Source organism: Eriocheir sinensis, chromosome 27, assembly GCF_024679095.1.
Source record: "Eriocheir sinensis breed Jianghai 21 chromosome 27, ASM2467909v1, whole genome shotgun sequence".
NCBI lineage: Eukaryota > Metazoa > Arthropoda > Malacostraca > Decapoda > Varunidae > Eriocheir > Eriocheir sinensis.
This window is the reverse complement of record NC_066535.1, coordinates 9174692-9197868: the sequence shown is the minus strand read 5'-3', so window position 1 is coordinate 9197868 and position 23177 is coordinate 9174692. Positions and strand designations below refer to the sequence as shown.

The window sequence follows — 23177 nt, the reverse complement described above, 5'->3', positions numbered from 1 at the left end:
TGGTATATGGACACGTGATGAGAAGAGAGGAGAGGAGGAGGAAGGACTGTGTAGGAAGATGAGGGAAGGGAAAGGAAAGACAAGGTAGAGAGAAGAAAGAGAGGAGGAAGAGGTGGATGGATGGATTGAAAAAGACATTAGAGGTAAAAAAAAAAAGACATCAATGAAGCAATAGTAAACAAATAGTACAAAATAGACTACCGTGGAGAAGACTCATAGAACATTTAATTTGGGATGATGATAATGTGTTTGGATCATGTGAGTGGGTGTGGGCAAGGGTGGGTGTGGGTGTCTGTGGGTAGGTTTGGATAATAATGTGTGTGTGTGTGTGTGTGTGTGTGTGTGTGTGTGTGTGTGTTAGTGTGCGCGCACCTCATAATTAACATCAAGCCTTTTCTTTTTCTCTTATCCTTCCCTTCAAGATTTTTTTTTCTCCAGAGCTTCATTAAAACGAGAATACAGTAATGAAAGCCTCGACTACGAAGAAAAAGCGTCCCATTGCATAAAAGTTTGGCCCAAATCTACATAATTTTGCATCTCTTTATCTCCGTTGTTCGCTCGTGTAGGTGGAGTGGTCATGTGGGGGGGAAGATGACCCCTCCACTGTCCTTACCACACCAGAGAGAGAGAGAGACTGAGAGAGAGGTGAGCGGGCAGGGTGACAAGGAGGGAAGGGGGCAAGCGTACACACACACACACACACACACACACACACACACACGATTACTTTCTTGGGTCAACTTTTACCTTACCCAGACAGACTCATCCATTGTCCATGCACGTAGGTTAGGTCAGGTCAGGTTATGGTAGGTCAGGTCATAGTAGATCAGGCCATGGACTAGGCAGCCGTGTCTCTCCCACTCACAGCAGAGACCAGGAACACACGGAGCTTCACGCAGTCGCCTCCAGGTACTTCGTGAGAAAAAAAAGAAAAAAAGAAGTACCTCGATAGGAAAAAAGAGAAAAGAAAAAGAAAAACAATAACGGAATACCAACGCCATCCGAAATTGACCTCTCTTTCGCCCACTCCTCCCTACTTACTTTCTTGTGTTGGGAGCAGTGTTGTAGCGGCCTTTTTATTTTTATTTTTTATTTTATTTATTTATTTTTTATTTATTTATTTATTTATTTATTTATTTATTTTTTTTTGGCCCTTGAGCTGCTGCCTTTACTGTACAAAAAAAAAGGGAAGAACGGAAACGGAGGAAACGACGCCAGAAATACCCGACAGTGAGAACGAACGAACGAACAAACACTCGGTAGGAAGTGACAGTGACAGTGAAAGGACCGGGAAGTGACGCGAGGAGGAATGTGACAGTAAGACGCCCCTCCCCCTCCCCCCCCTCGCCAGTGACAGACGATGAAAACACTGACAGAAGATCGTGATGCGCTGGCACTGTCCAACTCCTGCAGAACCACGACAGTGCCAGAAGGGTTATACCAGCCAGGGAGCGAGCGAGCGTTTGTTGGCATATTTCCGGGGGATTTTGGAAGCATTTACGCACAACAGACATGGAAGAGTAATGCCCCAACACAAACAGGAATCAAAACAAGGAGAGCCGGAGCCCGTTGGTTACAGGGAGCGATGGCAGCGGGGTCAGGGGAATGAACTAACGTTTGGTGACATATTTCTTGGGATTTTAGAAACATTTACGCACAACAGACATGGAAGAGTAATGCCCCAACACAAACAGGAATCAAAACAGGGAGAGCCGGAGCCCGTTGGTTACAGGGAGGTGCGGCAGCGGGGTCAGGGGAATGAACTAACGTTTGGTGACATATTGTTGGTTACAGGGAGCGATGGCAGCGGGGTCAGGGAGCTAGCGAGCGAGTATTTAGGTACAACGGACATACGAAAGTGACACAACACAAACAGGAGCCAAACAGAGAGAGCCGGAGCCCTTTGATAACAGGGAGCGGTGGCAGCTGGATCAGAGAAGCCAGCAAGCGTTTGGTGACAGTGTTTCAGGGGGATTTTGGAAGCAGACGCTCACCAGACATACGAAAATGACACCATAGACAAACGAAAGTGACGCAACAGAAACAGGAGCCAAACAGGGAGAGCCAGAGCCCGTTGGTAACAGGGAGAGGTGGCAGCGGTGGGGTCAGGGGAGCGAGCGAGCGAGCGTTTGTTGACCCGACCCGGCCTGGTTCACCGAGACAACCATCGATCCATCGGGGTCACCGACTCCTCCACTCCACTGCTGCTGGTGCCCTCCCTTCCTCCCTCCCTCGGTCCTTCTGTCTCCGTCCATCTTCCTCCCTCCCTCCCACCTCTCCTTCTTTCCTCCATTCTCCTTTTTCATCACTGTCTCCTTCCTTTTCTTTCTTCGTTTCGTCCGTCTGTCTCTATTCCTCTTCGCCTCTTCCTCCTCCGCCCATCTCCCTCCTTCCCATTCTTCCATCTTTCCTTCATTCTCCATTTTCATCACTGTCTCCCTCTCTCCCTTCGTTCATTCCGCCTGTATCTTCCTGTTCATCCTCCTCTTCCTCCTCCGTCCAGCTGCCTCCCTCTCAGCCTTCCTTCCTTCCTTCCTCCATTTATTTTTCTTCATCACTCCTTCCCTCCCTTCGTTCGTTTGGCCTCCTCCTGTTCCTCCTCTCCATCCTCCTCCTCCTTTTCTCTTTCAACCAGTCCGTGCATCCGCCATTTTTGTGCCTCCTCGCGCCAGAAACAGTCCAGGATCAGTTGCGTAACCCTAAGAGTGCCAAGTAGCAGTGCCACTTTATACACACGCGGCCTCAACAGCAACACAAGATGACTTTCAACATTGCCACATGCCTCCCCCCTTGAGTGACATATGACATCCACGGTGCCACATGACCCGCTGAAGAGTGCCACATGACCCGCTTAAGAGTGCCACATGACCCCCTTAAGAGTGCCACATGACCCGCTTAAGAGTGCCACATGACCCGCTTAATAGTGCCACATGACCCCCTTAAGAGTGCCACATGACCCCCTTAGTGCCACATGAGAGAGAGAGAGAGAGAGAGAGAGAGAGAGAGAGAGAGAGAGAGAGAGAGAGAGAGAGAGAGAGAGGGCTGGAAATAGGATGAGGGAGGGGTAATAGCCTTGCCTGTTGCGTTATTGTGTGTGTGTGTGTGTGTGTGTGTGTGTGTGTGTGTGTGTGTGTGTGTGTGTGTGTATAAATAAGTTACGTTCGCCAAAATAGTAAAATAACACGAACATGAAAATGTGTTCCGAGGGATTATTATTTCTTTTGCCGTTTCATCGACTGCACATAAGAAAAATATAAAAAAAATATCCCTGTCAACAGATTTCCCACGTTAATAACACGAATGGCTTGATGGAGTAAAAGAAATATTGCAGTGGGCGGGAGGAGTGGAGGGAGTGAGGGAGGTACGGAGGGAGGGAGGTTGTGGAGGAAATGTGGGTGTAAAGATGGATGGCAGATGAATGGGATTTATATATATATATATATACGTGCCTGCGGGAGCGAGCGAGCGAGAGAGAGAGAGAGAGAGAGAGAGAGAGAGAGAGAGAGAGAGAGAGAGGTATCCGGTCAGTGACATGGCGTGGAGGGCCTGTCTGGGCGAGGTGGCTTCTCGTTTATGCCTGCCGGAGGAGACCTGCTTGAAGGAGGCGCGTGTGTGTGTGTGTGTGTGTGTGTGTGTGTGTGTGTGTGTGTGTGTGTGTGTGTGTGTGTGTGTGTGTGTACGCTTGACGTCGGCCCCTATTGCACCTCGTCCTCCTCTTCATTTTGTTTTCATATTTTTAATATTACTTTTTCTACGTCATGTTCTTGTTCTTTTTATTCTGGTTCTTATTTTTATTGTTCTTTTTCTTCGTCTCCTCTTCTTTTTCTTTTTCTTCTTCGTGTTTTTGTTCTTGTTCTTGTTCTTCTCCTCCGCCTCTTCCTCCTCCTCTTTCCTGTCACCTGAGCCTGGGAGAAGCAGGTGGGAGGCGTGGCCCAACCTGCCCCTCGACCCACACACCCCGCCCCTCAGCCCCCCCTCCCCTTCTTCCTCGACCTGGTCTCACTGGACGTGACTTGCTCGGAGTGTCGACACCTACAAGGACGGCTTTTGGGAGACATTACGAAAACAATAAAAAGGGACATTGCAAAAACAACTGAAGGGGGAACAAAAATACCTGAAAATAATAAAGTTCACGACCGCTAATCTCTTCCATACTTATATTTGTACTTTTAATCTTGCCTAATTTTTTTTCTTTTTTCTTTCGTTTACTTTTTTTTTCTTCCAGGGACAACACTGCAAGAATTAGTACTTTTTGTTGACTTTCTGATGTTTTTTATACAGTGTGTGTGTGTGTGTGTGTGTGTGTGTGTGCTTCTCAAGGTTACAGTGGGGGAGGGGGGAGGGGGCATGGAGGGAGGAGGAGGAGAAACTTTACTGATTATGTCTTCAAGAGAGAGAGAGAGAGAGGAATAATGTCGATTAAGTGTAACCTAATCCAGCGCCTTGAGCGAGACACGGGGTAATGGCAGCGGCGGTCACCTGGGCGCCTTGTAAACATCTCTCAGCGTTGGTCATGATGCTTGTTGGAGGGCCCGGCCAGGACGCGCGCCCCTTAACCCCCCCCCCCCTTCCTAACCTAGCCTAATCTAACTAAATTCTTAACCTAACCTAACTTGATGCTAACTCCCTTTTGTTTCCTTCCCTTCTGCAGGTGACTTCGTGGACAGCACCAGCGCCCTCTCTAATCCCCTGCTGGTGTCGAGCGCGGGCGGTCTGATGGTGACCAATCCAGCCCTCTTCACCCACACCATGCTGAGCGCGGCCCCCACGCTCCTGCTCGGCAACTCCCCAGTCCTCGGGTAGGTCATGCTGCCCCACCACAACCTCCACCACCACCATCATCATCATCATCATCATCATCATCCTTGCTACCATCATCACTACCATCGCCATAACTTTGAATCATTGTCAGCATCATTATCACCATCATCATCATCATCATCGTCATCATCATCATCCTTGCTACCATCATCACTACCATCGCCATAACTTTGAATCATTGTCAGCATCATTATCACCATTATCATCATCATCAACGCCATCACATCCACCACCATCACTATCATCACTACCACCACCACCACCACCATCATCATCATCGTCATCATCCTTGTTACCATCATCACTACCATCACCATAACTATGAATCATTGTCAGCATCATTATCACCATTATCATCATCAACAACGCCATCACATCCACCACACCATCACTATCACCTCCTCCATTATCACCATCATCATCACTACGACCACCACCACCACCACCACCATCATCGCCATCATTCTTACCACTATCATCACTACCACCACCATTATCACCGAAAACATCATCACCATCATCACCATCACCACCTACAATAATACCACAACAACAATAACGTGTAAGAATGGAGAGGTACAAGTTATCATAACGTTAGTAGGCTAGGCTATTAGGCTAATAATAATAATGTATTCTTTATTTTACCTTATCAGTCTATTTCAGGGTCAGACTATTCATATGTAGGAAGAATGTTACCTATTTGTTTTGTTTTCACGTGGAGGAAATTGATGTTACTTGAAAGCTACGAATAAAGCTCCGGAGTGAACTTATCGTAGCCTACCCTAGTAATAACACCGTGGAGAGCTCACAGTTGATCCAAATATTATCCGGTTACTATTTTTAGTGGCGATAGTTTACTACACTACTATCCATTACGTTAAGGCGAGTTTCTGCAAGTCTGTAAAGTTCTTAGCTGAAAGAAAATAGTAATTCCCGACTTGCAGGCACATAAATCACCTAAAACATATTACCGGAAGCTGCATGTCATTTTAAGTATGCGAGAGTGGTCTCATAAAAAAAATAGTCATCATTACTTTTTGTCTGATAACGTTAATAGCTAGCGGTTGAAAAATGCAAAATACAGCTCTTATTCAATGTTATTTTCGTTTCCTCCGCGTGAAAATGTATCATAACATGGAGATAGGTGAGTGGATACAGTTATTTGTTAGACGAGTGGGAATAGTTGATGAATGGTTCTGTGAATTCTCTCTCTCTCTGCATGTGTTTCTTCCTCTTTCCCTTCTAATTTCTCTTCTTTTTCTTCATTTATCATATACTTTTACTCCTTTCCTTCCTTTTATTTCCTCTTTCTTTTCTTTCTTCTTTTTTCCTTCCTTCTTCCATTATAGATATGTTATAGTGATAGTAAATGTGTGTGTGTGTGTGTGTGTGTGTGTGTGTGTGTCGTAAGACGAGTGGGTACAGTTTTATGAATATCGCTGAGTGTCGTGAAGTGAAGTGAGTCCTTTAACACGCCTGTGGTGCCTCAGAAGTGACTGGATGGGGCGCCTGAAGGAGCTCCAGGAGCGAGGGGGCCTAGCGGCGGCGGCGGCGGCGGCGGCAGCGGCGAGCAGCGGCAGCGACATCGACAGCCGGGAACTGGACAACTCCCACCAGTACACCTCACGCAACACCGGGCAGCCCGTGGCCATGGACCTGTGTGTGGTGTGTGGTGACCGGGCATCAGGTGAGCGGCACCCCAACCTATTAATTGACAGGCACGGAGGGGCGCAGGTGGCCGGTCATGATGCGTACCTTTTTTTTTTTTTTTTTTTTTTTTTTTCCAGCAAAGAAGCAGCTCAAGGGCAACAAAAATAAAGTGTAGAAAAGAAAAGCCCGCTAATCGCTGCTCCTATAAAAGAAAAAAAAAGTAAAGAGTAGCCTAAAGAGAGGTCAATTTGGGGTGGAGAGGTGTCTGGATACTCTCCTCGAATTTTTTTTTTTTTTTTTTTTTTTTTCGTGGGTGTGTTATGAATATGTTCATCTTCCCTTACTAAAACAACACACGAATCTTGTGAGGAACGGACTTATGCGACTTACAGGAAAAAAAAATTGTAGGCTACAACTCAAACTGGGGTGATGAACAAAATTGTGAAATTCCTTAAAACTGGGAAACTATTATACTACTGAATAACTTGCGGTGTTCATGTCACAATAGACGAAGTGGCACTTAGGTATCGTCTTATTACTTATTAGTGTCCTTGAGCACACTTCCAAGGACTTGGGACCTTTGATGAAACCGGCCCCAGGGGTCGCATTCTTAAATATTTCGGCACCCAAGCTCACATATTTGACAGGGGCTTTCGTTGGAGTTTTGGGCATTTCCAGAGGTAGTTTTATGACCCTGGTGGTATTTTGACCCATCTTCTGTACCATGCACCTACAGAAACACTCATTAGAACTCGACTGATGACCTTTTTGACCTTTAGAAATAGTAAATGCGAGAGTCGTAGGCGTCTGAGAATGCCAACACTGCCTTCTCGGTCCTTCTCAACCCAGTTTTAGAGACTCTGGGCTGCTGCAGTGATACCTTATTTCTAAAGCTCTGCAGGCCGTATAGGTGTGGCTAGGTTATAATTTTGTAGTGTGTCCTGCAGTTGAGCCGAAAAAGTTAATGTAAATGTAATGGGTCATCTTGTCCATCCAGCTGAGACTCGTGTTAGGCGATGCGAGTGATTCTGGGAATATCTCAAGCACTGCAGGCCTTATAGATGTGTGTTATAGTGTACTGTATTAAAAAGAGAGAGAGAGAGAGAGAGAGAGAGAGAGGGGAGCTGGTTCACGCATGCGCAGTTACTTACTTTAATGCTTTGAGAAGGAACGTGAAGCTTTACTGGCAAGGGAAGCTCATTAGAAAGGGTTGCTCATGGTCTGGCCTACTACATATGTTTTTACGGAGAGAAAGAATGTATAAGCATTGGAAATAACGAGACGGGATTTGGAAAGGCCCAGTTTTGCTGCAGCTAATGTGGGGTGGGTGGCAATGGAAACTAAAATGTGGCTTAAATGTAAGGATTATGTGTTGTTACCCTTGAGTTACTATATTTTTAACCCCACGGCACAGATAATTTGGTATGATGTGCTGTATTCTCTCCATGTTTGTTGTCAGTATGATGTAACAAGAAGGAGATATACTCTCAAATGTTAGCACCTGTATGTTAGGTAAAATGGTGCAGCTTGCCTCACCCCTCATTGTATGAAGCACTGGTTGGGTTAGTGTTGTCCATGTTAGGGTATCTGCCAAGAGAATGTACAGTCAGCAGAAAAGTATAGAACACCCATGGGTCGATTAAATAGAATTTGAGCAAAATCTATAGACTTGGTGTTATGTTGGCTATGTGGGTAAGCCATTGGTACCCACCTAACCAACACAACACCAAGTTTAGAGATTTTCCTCAGTTTCTATTCAATTAACTCATGGGTGTCCAATACTTATTTTGTTGACTGCACACAGAAAATTATTTAGCTATTATATTTTCCTCTTTGCTCACTTTGCCTAATCCCTTTTACCTAATTACCTCCATTCAGAGGTAAACTTCTACGATTCCAATATTTTTATTCTATCAAATAACTCCTGAGTCTTTGTCCTAGGTCAATGAATCCCTAATCCACCTTGTTCCAACAGGCCGTCACTACGGAGCCATCAGCTGTGAAGGCTGCAAAGGCTTCTTTAAGAGGTCTATTCGTAAACAACTTGGGTACACCTGCCGAGGGAACAAGACATGTGAGGTGACCAAGCACCACCGCAACAGGTGCCAGTACTGCCGCCTGCAGAAGTGTCTGGCGATGGGCATGCGCAGCGACTGTAAGAACGATACTAAGGATTTGTACAAAAGTTTGTGGTGTTTTGTCTTTTGTTTTCTTAGTCTTAGGCACCCTAATATTAAGTTGGTGGCCAGGATAGGGGGTTAGCTAGAATGAGGAACTGCTTAGTTACGATGCAGCAATTTCCTACACTGCTTAATCTTATCTCAAATAAATTTTAGCGCTTTTAATGTAACTTATCACAGAATAATGTACATGTTAGCTTTTTGTTTGTCTAATGTCCTGAGACCCTGACAACTAATTGGAACATTTCATTAAGTGTAAATACAGTGTACAATTAACAGCCAATGTGTCAAGATAGTCAAGGATGCCCCATAGCAGCAGTCACTAATATGTACCAATCAAGCTTATCATGATTTTTCCTTGTAACAAATCAACTAATAAGGATTTTGCTTTAACCCTTATAAATCATTTAGTTTAATATTACATTTTTTTTTTATTATTATTATTTTTTTTTTTTTATATATAGTGTAGGGCCTATGTCCCAATTAAATTCTACAATTGTACCAGAAAGTTATATTCCACACAGCATTGTGATAAAGTCCCCAGCTGCCCATAGAGATGAGTGTTGAAAATGTCCATAGAACCTCTTAGTGAGTAGTAGTGACCTAACACCAGCTCCCCTCCCTCCCCTCCCCCTCCCCCCTGTGCTGGCCACCACATCCCTGTGAGAGCACACGCCTTTGCATGACGTGGAGATGCTACTACGTACAGCTACCCTGGAACCATGCTATGTACAGCTACCCTGGAACCATACCATGTACAGCTAACCTGGAACCATGATCCCATGGCAACTTCCAGACCAGTGAAACCCCTCATATAAGATTTACCACTCTTATAAGATACACCACCAGGAAATGTGTATCTTGTACTTGCCACTTTTGAGGCAGCATCACTAAGCCCTAGCACAGCTGGAGGCAGTTTCATACAGCTGTAGTCGTATAGATCTTTTATTGCCATATACCACCTCATTATCATTTGTACAGTTTGTCAGTCACTATGCTGCCACAAGGTTGCTTCTCTGGGGCTTCTTCATCAGAGAATAACACTCATGGGGTACATAATTAACAACGATTAAATGGAGGGAATCTCAGGTATGTGTTCAGTAGGATATCTACCTAAGCCTTGAGGAACACTGCACCTGTCAGTTATGCACTTTTCAAGAAGGGTATGCACAGGAATCATTGAAGATTTTGAAGCTGTTTAGATTTTCAGTAAGTTTTCTCCATGCGCTACTGGATGGAATATTTTTTTCCATAGGACTTTGCTGACGATCAACACTATTCTGGTGCTGTGGTTTTCTTCACATAATTAATAGGTTCAAATATATTCCGTGCAATTTGGTTTGTAACTACTTTGCTATTCAAAAATTTCAATTGGATTTGGACAAGGGTCAGAATGCGTTTTATATTTTTATCAACTGATGCACTCTTGTTATACAGAGCAGTCATGGGTGGTCAAGTCAGCTGACTTTGGTGCTTTGTTAGCATGACTATTTAGCATGAGTAACCTACTGTTAAGACATTTGGGTGACCACTGTGCAACTTGAACCAGACTAAGGTCAAGTGGATTGGCATGTCGGACTCAAGCATCCGTACCCTTGCCTCTGCCTCGTGCAAAGCTGCGTGTCGCTATCCAGGCGGTGAAAAAGAGGTTGAAGTTTCTTAGATTCTCCAAGAGTTATCAGTGTCATCTGTCATCTGAGGCTACTCGTCAGTTAGTCTAGATGGTGGCTGTGTTGCCTCAGGTGTCTGCTATGGTACCTCTGGGGAGACTGAGTACCTCACTCTTCAGTTTGACACTGCTGACTGTAGCTTCCCCCTTGATGTGCTGCCTTGCTTGTTAGCTAAAAAAAAAAGATGCCTAGCATTACACTTGGCATGGCATGTGCCAAAATTTTGATTCATTATAACTAGAAAGCCCAGGGCAGCTACTCTAGCTGGAGGCCTACAGTAGGGCAGTGTTGTACAGCATGAGATGCCTCTGATGATCTTGAAGGGGCAGGCACATGATCCAGTAGTTTGACCCCTTCTTGATTGATTGTGAGACATGTCCTATGTATGGTGCAGGACCAACACAGACCAACACTCCCCATCACGTTGCACTTTTGATGTTTGGCTTCACATAGAAAAATTTTAATAGCAGTATCTTGTCCATTAGACATGCATTATTTTGTTTTATTAAAGGTAAATTGATGGGACTGTGTTTGTCACCTGTTGCAATGATCTTTCTTTCACATCTGGAAACAACTTAAGTTCGTAAGAGAAAAATGGGTTTCATAGTGGCAAGAGAATCTATGAATATGTTAGGTACATACTCATTTGTCTTCATGCTTTCTTGAAACATTCTAGATTTTCAACTCTACCTGAGAGACACATGGTTGTTTTCTTGTACTCTCAACACCTTTCAGTTTCTTCATGATGGCACAAGCTATTTCAGATCACCAAGTGGAGAATGCAGAAGGAAGATTCATAGTAGTCACTTGGGGCCTTGCAACCTCTCCCTCCAGTTGAGATGATCACTTAAGTTGACAAATATTTACATTGCTTAATGGGTTCTGGATGCACCAAAATTTCATTACTATGCACAGTATAGAGGATTGCCATGTATGGTCCAAGTCTTGAGCTAGAGTCTTTGGGTTACCTTCACATTTCCAGTTTTCATCTTAATTAATTATTTTATTTTAACTGCAAAGAGCAGTCTTCAAATTAACATAATGACTTTAATAACAAAAGATAAATTCATTATTCATTTTTTTCATGTCTATATTAGTCTGTTGTTATGATGTGATTGAATATTCATTGTGTAGATTCATTGAGTAAGATTCAGAATTTTGTTTACATTGCAAAGTAAGAGCACATTATTGCTCCCAGGTCATGCACCATCACCTAAGTAGAAAACAGCAAAGAGCATATCTTATTAAAAGCTGCCTTTGTCTTATTTTGTATTGATAGTAATGTTACCATGTACATTAGAATCTAAAGTAAATAATTTTGCTGTGATATACTTTTAAAGATTACTTTTCTAAGTTCACTGAATGAACAGTACAACACTAAGATTTGGTCCTTTTGGCCCCAAACTAACTTGCTTTTCCTCAACCACACTAACAGCAGTCCAATCAGAACGAAAACCAAATAGTTTTTTGGGTGCTGGGGACCGACAAGACAAGGAAGAGAGTCCACCAATAACTACCAATCCAATATCTGGTTTTGAGTCTCCAACATTGGCCTCCAGCAAGACCCCCGTGGTGGGCAAGGACATCCCCTCCCAGCCCCCCACCAGTCTAGCTGAACTGCATCTCCAAATGGCTAAAGCCTTTGAAGGAGCTTTCAACATGGAATCCAAAGAGACAGGTAAAGGTAAAGAGACAGCAGACTCAGTTGAAATAGTCTTAAATCACTATTTTCTGTAAAAACTTATTTCAGCTAAATTCTTACCTGCAACATGTAGATTGTGTGGAAGGAAACTGTCTTTCTTTATTAATCAATTTCCAGTAAAATCTGTCATGCTACACCACAGCCGACTGCATGACATAATCAAATGTATAAACAGATTTCACCAATATATAATCAAGGAAGTTTACGAAAAGATTAAACCTGCAGAATATGAATGGTAGCAAATTATTGATAATTAAAATCTAAAACACAGTTAACATGGTAAAAGGATTTCTTGTTACACTTATTCTGGAGATGAGATAAAACAATAGACATCTTTATACTTCATTATACATCAGAAGAAACAACTACAAGGGGCAAAGCTCTTATGCTACAAGAAGTTGAGCTGTTAGTCTCTGCACTGCCTCAAAAACTTTATCCCAGAGCACTAGTCTAAAAAGACCTGCAGACTGTGTGTGGAGGAAGATATGAGAAGGATGAACACCAGGGAAGAGAGTATGAGCATCAAGAGTAGGAGAGACTCATAGCCCATCCAGCCCCTTAGGTCAAAATAAGAATGTTACATAAAAAATAAAAAATAAAAGCCTTTAGAGTGTTCTCATAACCTGAATGAGATTCAGTAAATTGTATTTTTTTTTTTTTTTTTTTTTTTTTTTTTTTTTTTTTTCCGTGGCTTACTCTAATAAGTATCCATGTGTATTTGTCATAATTAGAGATCTTGCCTTTCAGATTGGCATGAAGCAAGTAATGGTGATGCAAGGCAAGAAGACGATTCTCCTGCAGCAAACGGAGATGGTGACAGACATATGAATGAAAAACAAGTAAAACGGGCAATAGAAAATATAGCAAAAGTAAGTTGTGTTTGGTTTTGTCTAAATTTTTTTCACATACATAGGATCAGTTATTGGGGGAAATAAGGTGTTCAAATGTTACAATTCAGTTTGTATAATAGAAGAAAACATGTTGAATACATTAGTCTTGTTTTAAGCAGGAGTTATGTTTTGCAAGGAAAAGCAACAACAACTAAAATGGAAGTTTTGTCTTACATGATGTCAGGGATATGGAAGGATGTGAAAGGTCAGTTGCTTTTATTGATAGCTCTGTGGCTTTTTTCAGTTAAATGGGTCAGAAAATGGTGACTGTGAGGACACTGAAAGCAACAGCACCTATGAGCTGGATGGCCCACTGCTGGCAGACAGCTTAGTACCATTTAATTTAACAGCCCCGTCCCCAATGCCTGCCTACCTCAATGTACATTACATCTGCGAGTCAGCATCAAGATTGCTGTTCCTTTCAATTCACTGGGCTCGAAACATCCCCTCCTTTCAGTGTCTCAGGTAAGATTGTTTATAGTGTTCCTTTTATTCTGGTCGTGGAAAACACTGAGAGATTTAAGCAAAACATTTGTTATATTCTCCAGTCACTGGATAATTGTTTCAAAGTCAATGACATCTGCTGTGTATATTTTTTAAGTTCTAACGAGGTATGTAATTTGATTTTGTCCATTACTGTAACACAAATAAGTAAAATATTTGTTTACATTTAGCTTTTGAAAAGTAAGATTGTTCTATGTATTATATAAATCACAATATTACTGCAATAAAGTTCTCATAACATTCCTGCTTCCTCAGCCAAGAGTCACAAGTGGCACTGGTCCGAGGGTGCTGGTCAGAGCTGTTCACGCTGGGAATGGCTCAGTGTAGCAGAATCATGTCCCTCAACACCATCCTCACGGCCATCGTGTCACACCTCACCCAAGCTGCTGCAACTGAGAAGCTCACACCCTCTCGGTTCAAGCAGGTATGAATAATTATTCTAACTATGCTATCAACTTGACATAGATTGTATGTTGCAAGTATCTGAATTGATAATTTTATCTTTGTTCCAAATTCAGGGGAATGTCACATTACTATTTATGTAATATGTACAGTATGATGTCAATTTAACATGGGATAGCAACCAAGAAAATTTATACTAAATCAATTTTGTGCTAAAATGAGGTGTTATTTCACTGAAATTCATTAGTTTGGTACTGAGGATAAAAACTTCATACAAAATCAAATTCACTGACATAGAAATAGAGAAAGAATTGAGCAAAGGTCCTTCCTAGACAAAAAAAAAAAAGTGGGAATGATGAAGCAGGGATTCTTTGAGGACGAGATGCCGTTACACACTCCACGGTCAGCCAACAAAATGGCCCTGCACTTTACTGAGGCCGACTCATCGACAAGGCACGGCAAAAACATTTGTTGTGGAAAAATGTTTCTACTTCAAAGAAATGTTAGAACTTTCTCTCCAATATACGCAATAATAAGACAAAGTGATTGAATAATTTCCTCTTGCAAGGCAGCTAGACCGTAGAGCTCTTTCAGTTACAAAAGAGCGCCACCTCCTCTCACCAAGAAGCTGCTGTGAGCCGGGATCAAACTCACAACTTTTCAGTCTTGAGGCGAACGCTGTACCCACAGAGTTACCTGGCCTCCATTCACTTTTGTCTTATGCCTCTAGTTACCAGTCTCGGTGTACACAGTCCATATATTTCTTAATTTCATCAAATCATCTGGTAAATGGCCTTCCTTTGGGTCTTATATCAGTTCCCAGTCTGTCTTTCTCTGTCCATCTGTTGTCCTTTCTCCTACATGTGTCCTGACCATTGCCATTTACATTTTTCAGTTGTCTTTTAAAGTGCCTTTTGTATTTATCTGGGTTTTTGTCTTTATGGGAGAAATGACAAGCATTGCCAAAATATGTTGTCTAATTTTAAGTATATTTTACAGGTTTCTGAGCACATAAGTCGTCTACAAGATTTTGTGACTGCCATGACTAAACTTCAGCCAGATGAACATGAATATGCATATTTAAAAACTATAGTGCTCTTCCAATATGGTGAGTAGATTTTTTAGATTGTGTATTTTATTAGATGAAATCTTTTCTGTTTAGTTAGTCAATCTATGAAGCTATATCATGCATGATTTATATGTCAGTACTGTGCTCTCTGTGAACATTTTTAAGAAGTAGCTACAGCAGTTTTCATTAAGGGATCTCTTCTTGCTCTGAATATTTAAAACTTTAATGGGCTAATCATGATTATATTTGTGATAGAAAGTTACTCATGGCTCACATGTAACAGAAAATGTACTGAGTGGAAAGCGAAGCCAAATAGAGAGGCTGCAGGAGAGAGCAGCTCAGGAGTTACGGCTTCACGTGGATGATACGTACCAAGACACACCCGAGAGATTCACACGCCTCCTCCTTAAGCTGCCCACGCTCAAAGCTCTCCAGCCACAGGTGAGGTCCTTCACTGTGGAGCTGTCATTCATTAATAGCTGCTATTTGTGGCATGATATTTCTCAAACTGGCCGGAAAAGAAACATTAAATTTGTAATGTTAGTGTTTTTTGCATTTCTTTTGATACATAATTAACAGACATACTTTTATCTTTCAGGTTATGGAAGAGCTGTTCTTTGCTGGTCTAATAGGAAATGTACAGATAGACTCGGTAATACCCTACATAATGAAAATGGAAATGTCTGAATAGTCCAGTGAAAATGAATAGTATGGAATAGTTGGCCAAAGAAAATAAATATTTCTTACAATGTGGGAAAAAAATTAGAGCTCAATCATATGCAGGTAGGTGATGGTGTGCAATGAACTCTGAGGCATACTACCAATAAAAAGACGTTACCCAAAGCAGCATAGTGGACCCTTGGTGAGTGATGAACTTGGTAATGGCCTGAGTCGTGGTTGTTTGAAGAAGACTACACACTCCCCGCAGAAAACCCGTGACTAATTATGTAAAGGCATTGTTGTTGATGGACTCCTCTCTGTGAAAGTGTGAAGCTGTGAGGGCATCAACTTACACCTATGAAGACTTACACATTGGTTCTTTTACCAGTGATAGACCTTATTTTTGTGGGTTGAATGTACACACCTCCAGCTTGACAAGTTTTCATGTTTATCTCCAGTGGATCAGGGTATTTTCATAAGCATTATTTTAAGTATGTTTGCAGTTGATGTACAGAATCTTTTTCAACACATACAGCCTTTAACTCTGTAATAAATAATGGCTGTTTTTATCAATACAGAAATGTGATTACAGGCCAGTTTCTGCCATTGTTTCACTGTTTACAGAAAGTACAGACCAGATAGACGAATACCTATGTTAAACAAGGCTGTGTGTCAATGGAGCTTGTTTTTACTAGTATGGGCGTAGAGATAAGCTTTGTTGAGACTTGGTACAAGAGTTAGCATTGTTGATCTCACCACAGTAGTGCTGATCATAACAACTATGGGCTTCCTTGAACTATGGCATGACCAGCAGCACACAAAGATTGACGCTGGTGCAGAAAACTTACCCTAACTCCCTGGATGTAAGTTGTGATATTAAGTCAACACATGCTGGTCAGGCCATCCAGTGTGGCCTGACAGGTGATAATTGTAACACAAACCTGAGGCACAATATTAAGGACTGAATGTTTTTGTCAGCAATTGAAATAAGTTTGGTCACTATTATCATCAGTCATATCACAAAACTAGAAGATAGGGTCCAGATAATGAAAGCAAGATTCTCCCCCCAAGCAAAGTTTGTAGAATAGTTTATTACTAAAAACTGGGCATGAACCCATTGAAAGTCAACTGCTTTATATACTTCTTTTCATTTTGTTGACAAGGTGGGTATTTGGGCATAAGTTATAGCTGATGGATAAATTTGCTCCTTGAAAATTCTGGCTTAAGTGTACATTCTTTCAAGGTATTTTTTTAAGCTGTCACACTGTACTTCCCACACCCCTAACACACCAAGCTAAACACATTCATCCAACATATTTGCAGGGAAATATTCATCAGCAGTTAGATAACACCCAAAGGAGTAAAACCTCATCTTTTTACATTACTGCAACTGCAAGCTTTTTATTTTTTATTTTGGTAATATATTAAACTATAATAAGGATTTATTATATTGTAATATTCTGTATATAGGTTGGTGCTTCTAATGGATATAATTTCATATATCTTTTTAAAGTGGCTAAGATTTTTTATTCATTATTGTAAGATTTTGTCAGTATTATTTTGACAGTGGTGAATTTAGTTTTATATAACAAATTGGTACAGTCTGTTCTTGTGGCTAAGGCAGTAATGCATAGAACCTATATTCAGTTGTGGTCGAAGCTTTATTTCCGTTAATATAAAGATCTTTTGTTTCTTTTAAATGGCATGAATGATATTTTTATACAATCCTAAATTTTAACTTTTGATACAAACTTACCTTTCTAAGGGAGTCATGTGGCAGAAAACATTATGGTTACATGATTTTTTAATACTAAAAAAGCTGCATTGAGTGAACAAATAAAGTTTTGACTTGTTAGTAATTTAACAGTGTTAGCATGAACACTTATCTGGTATGTACAGCAGTTACGTCTCTGCTCCTGAACAAACACAACTATCCCTGATAATTACTCTAGTCTGGCCTTATCAGATATGTTTGGCATTATAATGTTGCTTTAGATTAATGTTATCATGCTTTCTTTAATTTCCTCAGTATGTGAAGTGAGTCATACTGGGCAGTGTGGTGGGTGACCTTGGCAGTGTGTTGTACACAATATTTAGGACAGAATCAACAGAGGTGGCCTACTATTGTTGTATATATTTGTTAAATGGAACACTTGTTTCCATTATTGTTTACTGATTTTTGTTCCAAAATTTGGTGTTGAAAAATATTTTTTGTTAATTTCCATGATGAGAACATGTACCAGATTATTAACAAAAACATTGCAAATCATCCATTTGAATGGAAGTGTTAACACAACTACTTTTGTAATTCTTGAGCTTTACCTGACATGTTTTAGGCTGTTTGTAATTAGCCTACCAAATGTACATTTACTAAACTTTTTTTATATATATAATACGAGCTGCCTCACAGCACATTTTAATGCAGAATCACAGAGATGAGATTGAAATACTTTAATGTTTCACAAAACATTATACTGGTGAATATTGTGCACGTTGAGGTAATAATGTGATCAGTCGCAGGAGCAGCAGTTTTTTGTGAAATCTTATTTATCAAGATTTGTCTTTGTTATTTTATATTTTGTAAACACAACACTTTTATATTTAGGCAATAACAGCATCAACATCTGAACATGCACAGTTTGGATGTTATACAATCAAAAAGGAATCCATTATATATCAAATACTAGATTAAGTTTTCTAAAAAAATAAGTGACAGCAGTGATCCAAAAATCTGGATGATTGACACTGATGGGAAGATTCAAAGACCAACTTTGCAAGAATTGCTGAGTCTGCCGCAAGTTAGCTATTCCCTGTCCAACAACATGGTGAGAGAACATCCTGGCACTTAAATCATGCAAGGTTCTTCCGTTATATTGAGTGAATTATCAAAAGTTAGACTTTCATAATGGAAATGCCTTACAAAATACAAATCACATTTTTGTATATGAAAGATTCCTCATATTTTTGTATGAAATTTTGAAAAATATAAAAGTTTCAGCTGCTCATCTACTAATACACACGGAGCTTCTAAGTTGTGAATCCTTGTCTCGTGGGCGAGGCGCGCCCTCGGCCTCCCGCCCCAACAAGTGAATTTGAAATGGACACAAAAAATATCTAATAATAAAATGCAACCTATATTTTATATAATTGAAATAGGCATTAAGGTTATATAAAATTTTGAGTAGTGATATACATTTTTGTGTCACTTTCAAATCTTAAGCTATTCTCAAATTTTTCATGGGAACCACCCTTGTATATATCATTTAAGAACAACAATCATCAATCCTTTGTCTATTTCATTACTTCTCTATGATGTAATTATGTATTTCTTAACATAAAACAGAAAAGATAAACTGTGTTTCTTTCTCAGTAATGTAGCATCAGCTGTGGCAGGAAACTAGTGTTTAATTTTCATTGGCTTCAGATTTAACTTTTTTGTAGATAGTGAAAAATGGAAAATACAATATGCCATAGGTATATCAGAGGTCATCTGGCACTAGGGTTGGACAGTGAGAAGCAGCAAGGTAAAGGAAAGAGACACTGATTCATGGAAGAAAGTCATGGAGACAAAAAAAATAAAAAAATAAAAAAAATGTTGGTGGGAACAAAAGAGCCAGAGTCATGAGTAAAAGAACCAGAGATGGGAAAGTGGAGAGCAGCAGGAGGGGCATCTTAGTTGGAAGAGAAGATGGGAGAGTCCAGGAGAGATGAGGGAATCCTGAGTCACACTGGAAGGCAAGGGGTGATAAAGAATAAACTTGTGGTGGATGGGACAGGGAAGAAAGGAGGGAAGGGAAGTATGGAGAGACTAAGGGAAAGAGGGAGTTGAGAATTTAAAGAGAGTGGGAGGAGAGGAGGTTATAAGGGGTATCAGCAGAAATGTAAGGGCAGTGGGAGAAGCTTAGGGAGGTGGAGTGAAGTCAGGAATGAGACGGGGGGGGAGATGGGGGAGGAGGAGTTTGAGAACTGGAGGGGAGGCTGTAAGGGATGAATATCAGCCAAAATATAAGGGCAGTGCAAGAAGTTTGGGGAGGTGGAGTTAATTTATTAGGGAGTGAGACAGGTAACAATTGCTTGGATGCTTTAACCCGGTAAGCGATCAGTTTATGCATCATCTATTTTATCAGGAGAGGAGTCACTAAGAACAAAGGGGGAAAGAGGCCAAGAGATCAGTCGGGTTCTAATGAGTGTTTTTTAGGTCATGGCACAGAAGAAGGATCAAAAAAACTACTAGAAATGTTTAACCCGTAGCAGCGACACAAAAAATTTTGTGCTTTTTACCACAGCACAACGGGCCAAATTTGTGGTTTTACCATTTGCAGCGACACAAATTGTGGCTTTTTTTTGTAGTAGAACCGCAGAAATTAAATTTTTACTGGTTATAGCGACGCCCAAATTTAATTGTTTTTTACGTTTAAGCTGCGACGCAGCAAATTTGTGCTTTTTTTATGTGCTTACCGTAGCAAAAGAATTTCTGCCATGATATAAAAAAAAAAAATAGATGAAAATAATGATATCACAATTGCGTTGATATATATTATGAAATGGTTTGCGTGAGTGATGATTTTTTTCTCATTAATTCGCTTAGAGGGGCCTTTAAGAAACATGATCCCTGCAGCTACCGGGTTAAGAATATGATGCAAAGAACGATCAGTAGCAGGCTTTGAAGTTGTGGGGCGATACTTGGTTCTGTGTGTGTACAACTATGCCTTAAGAGGGGACTGAGTTTGAGGTTGAAGGAATAAAGAACGGAGTGTCAGAGTGCAAGAAAGAGAAGGGAGTGACAAATGAAAAGAGTAAGGGAGGTTGAAGTAAAAGAGGTATGGAGGGGAGCAGCATAGAGGAGGTAGAAGAGGAAGGAAGGAGGGGAGCAGCATAGGAGGAGGAGGAAGATGAGAAGGGGGGATGGAGGAGAACAGCTTGAGAGGTAGGAGGGAGGGATGGAGGGGAGCAGCATAGGAGGAGGAGGCAGATGAGAAAGAGGGATGAGGGAGAACAGCATGAGAAGTAGAAGAGGAGGGTTGGAGGGGAGCAGCAGGGGAGGAGGTAGAAGAGGAGGGATGGAGGTAGAAAAGGAGGGATGGAGGGGAGCAGCAGGGGAGGAGGTAGAAGAGGAGGGATGGAGGGGAGCAGTAGGGGAGGAGGTAAAAGAGGAGAGATGGAGGTAGAAAAGGAGGGATGGAGGGGAGCAGCAGGGGAGGAGGTAGGAAAGGAGGGATGGAGGGGAGCAGCAGGGGAGGATGTAGAAGAGGAGGGATGGAGGGGAGCAGCAGGGGAGGAGGTAAAAGAGGAGAGATGGAGGTAGAAAAGGAGGGATGGAGGGGAGCAGCAGAGGAGGAAGTAGAAGAGGAGGGATGGAGGGGAGCAGCAGGGGAGGAGGTAGAAGAGGAGAGATGGAGGTAGAAAAGGAGGGATGGAGGGGAGCAGCAGGGGAGGATGTAGAAGAGGAGGGATGGAGGGGAGCAGCAGGAGAGGAGGTAAAAGAGGAGAGATGGAGGTAGAAGAGGAGGGATGGAGGAAGGCAGCAACTGGGGGGGGATGTAATAGGATCAGTTATGGTAAATTTTGTTACAGAAGTAAGAAATAAATAAGTGGAAGGTTCCTTGTTCCACTTGTAGCTGAATGTACTTTGAGATGAGTGTTGTCGTTGCAGAAACGATGAAGTAATTTAGGCTACTTGTTCCAGTGTCAGAGGCCTAAGAAACCAAAGGGGGAAGACAAAGAAGAGGGAAGATAAGCAGTCGTGGATGGACGAGGCTGAGATGAGGAATGGACAGCCTGGATTGTAGAATGTAGAAAAATAAGAGGCTAGAACAGAGGAATGCTGAGAAGTTGAGGATCTTGGAGGAGCATAGAGTGACTGTTTGGAGGAAATTTGAACAGAGGAAGAAGAGGTGAATAACAAAGAAGGCAGAAGGGAAGAGTGCAGATGCTTGGGGAGTTTATAGATGAAGTCAAAGACAGAGCTGGGTAAGACAACCAAGGAAACTTGTTGAAAGGGAAGACTCTAAAGCCCCGAAAGTGAGGAAACTTGGTGCCAGCAGACTGGACAAAAGCCATCGTTGTCCTAGTTTACAAGGGGAAGGGCAGGAGAGGGGAGTGTGAGGGCTATAGAGGTATAAGTCTGCTGAGTATACCCAGAAAGGTATATGGAAAAGTTATAACAGAGAGGGTGCAAAGACTTACAGAGGAGAAAATCAGTGAAGAACAAGGAGGCTTCAGGAAGGGAAGGGGATGTGTTGATCAGATATTTTCCTTCAGGATGGTAGTAGAAAATATTAGCAAAAGGAAAAAAACTATATGTTGCATTCATGGATCTAGAAAAAGCTTATGACAGAGTCGATTGGCTGGCATTGTGGGACATTTTAAAGATATATGGTGTGGGAGGAAAACTGCTTAATGCAATAAAGTCTTTCTATGAGGATGCATCCACATGTGTCAAAATTAGTGGAGAAACAAGTTAACATTTGAGATAAAAGTGGACTTGAGTCATATCACCGTGGCTGTTCAATATTTATATGGATGGTGTTATGACAGAAATGAAGGGCAAAGTTGGGGAAGTTGGAGTAAAAATGGGTGCTGAATTCAATCTTATTTGCTGATGACACAGTGCTCATTGCAAAAAATTGAAAGAGACTTACAAAATCTGGTCAGTGTTTTTGATAGTGTATGCAAAAGGAGAAAGCTGAAAGTAAATGACAACAAAAGTAAGGTGATGGTTTGTGAGCAGAGTAGAAGTGGGGTTGTGGATTTTGTATGGCCATATAGAGTGGGAATTGAATGTGAAAAAGAACGCAAAATAATTTTAAATGGTGAAGAAATGGAGGAGGTTAATGAGTTTAAGCACCTTGGATCAGTTATGTGTAAGCATGGTGGTACAGAAGGAAAGACAAGAGAAAGGGCATTGCAAGGAAGAAAGGTGGTAGGGTCTTTGGGATGTATCATGAATGGCAGAAGTGTGAGCATGGAGGTAAAGAGGGATTTGAGAAATACAGTAATAGTACCAACCCTCACATATACAAGTGAAACACGGGCCTGGAATAAAAGTCAGAGGTCTAGAGTGCAGGCAGTGGAAATGAGTTATTTGAGGAGTGCATGTGGTGTGAGTTGAATGGATGGAATGAGTAGTGAAAGGGTGTATGAGTGTTTCGGAATGGGTCATGTGGGTGAAGGGAAGAAGTGTGGAGTGGTGGAAGAAGTGAAGCGACAGACTTTAAAGTGGTTTAGTCACATGGAGCGAATGGAGGAGAGTAAGATGACCAGGAGGAGGGTGTATGTGAGTGAGATAGAGGGAGGGAATGTTAGAGGACAACCTCCAGTGAAATGGAGAGATAGGGTACAGGAGTACGTTAGGGAGAGGTGTGAAAGATCCATGAGAATCTTTGAGCAGGCAAGGAGGGAGTGCCTGAATAGACAGAGATGGAAACTCTTCTGCCGTGGCCATCCCCTGGTGAGAGCTCCTAGGAGCAGGTGTTGATGAGATGATGAGGAGGAGGAAATTTAGCAGTCTACTCAAAGAGAAAGTGCAAAGAAAAGTAGGGTTGTAACAAATTGATGATAAGAAGAGCAAGAGGAGGTTGGATGCTACAGAATGCTTAAACTGTGACCTTACTATCATTTCCAAATGGG

General features: G+C 41.7%; 1 protein-coding gene across 4 annotated transcripts in view; it reads left to right on the top strand.

The window, feature by feature from the left end:
* LOC127004093 (orphan steroid hormone receptor 2-like) overlaps window positions 1–19401 on the top strand; it is a 52253-nt gene extending 32852 nt beyond the window's left edge. The window contains exons 3-12 of one of the 4 annotated variants that reach the window (XM_050871442.1): window positions 4652–4799; window positions 6312–6508; window positions 8447–8626; window positions 11757–12005; window positions 12771–12892; window positions 13158–13378; window positions 13673–13841; window positions 14819–14927; window positions 15172–15329; window positions 15487–19401. In XM_050871442.1, coding sequence (XP_050727399.1) covers window positions 4652–4799; window positions 6312–6508; window positions 8447–8626; window positions 11757–12005; window positions 12771–12892; window positions 13158–13378; window positions 13673–13841; window positions 14819–14927; window positions 15172–15329; window positions 15487–15579 — 1646 coding nt within the window. In that variant the 3' untranslated portion in view covers window positions 15580–19401. Of the gene's footprint in view, window positions 1–4651; window positions 4800–6311; window positions 6509–8446; window positions 8657–11756; window positions 12006–12770; window positions 12893–13157; window positions 13379–13672; window positions 13842–14818; window positions 14928–15171; window positions 15330–15486 lie in introns of all 4 variants that reach the window. The other 3 variants (XM_050871438.1, XM_050871439.1, XM_050871441.1) reach the window with 3 other exon arrangements.
* Window positions 19402–23177: the final 3776 nt, after the last annotated feature.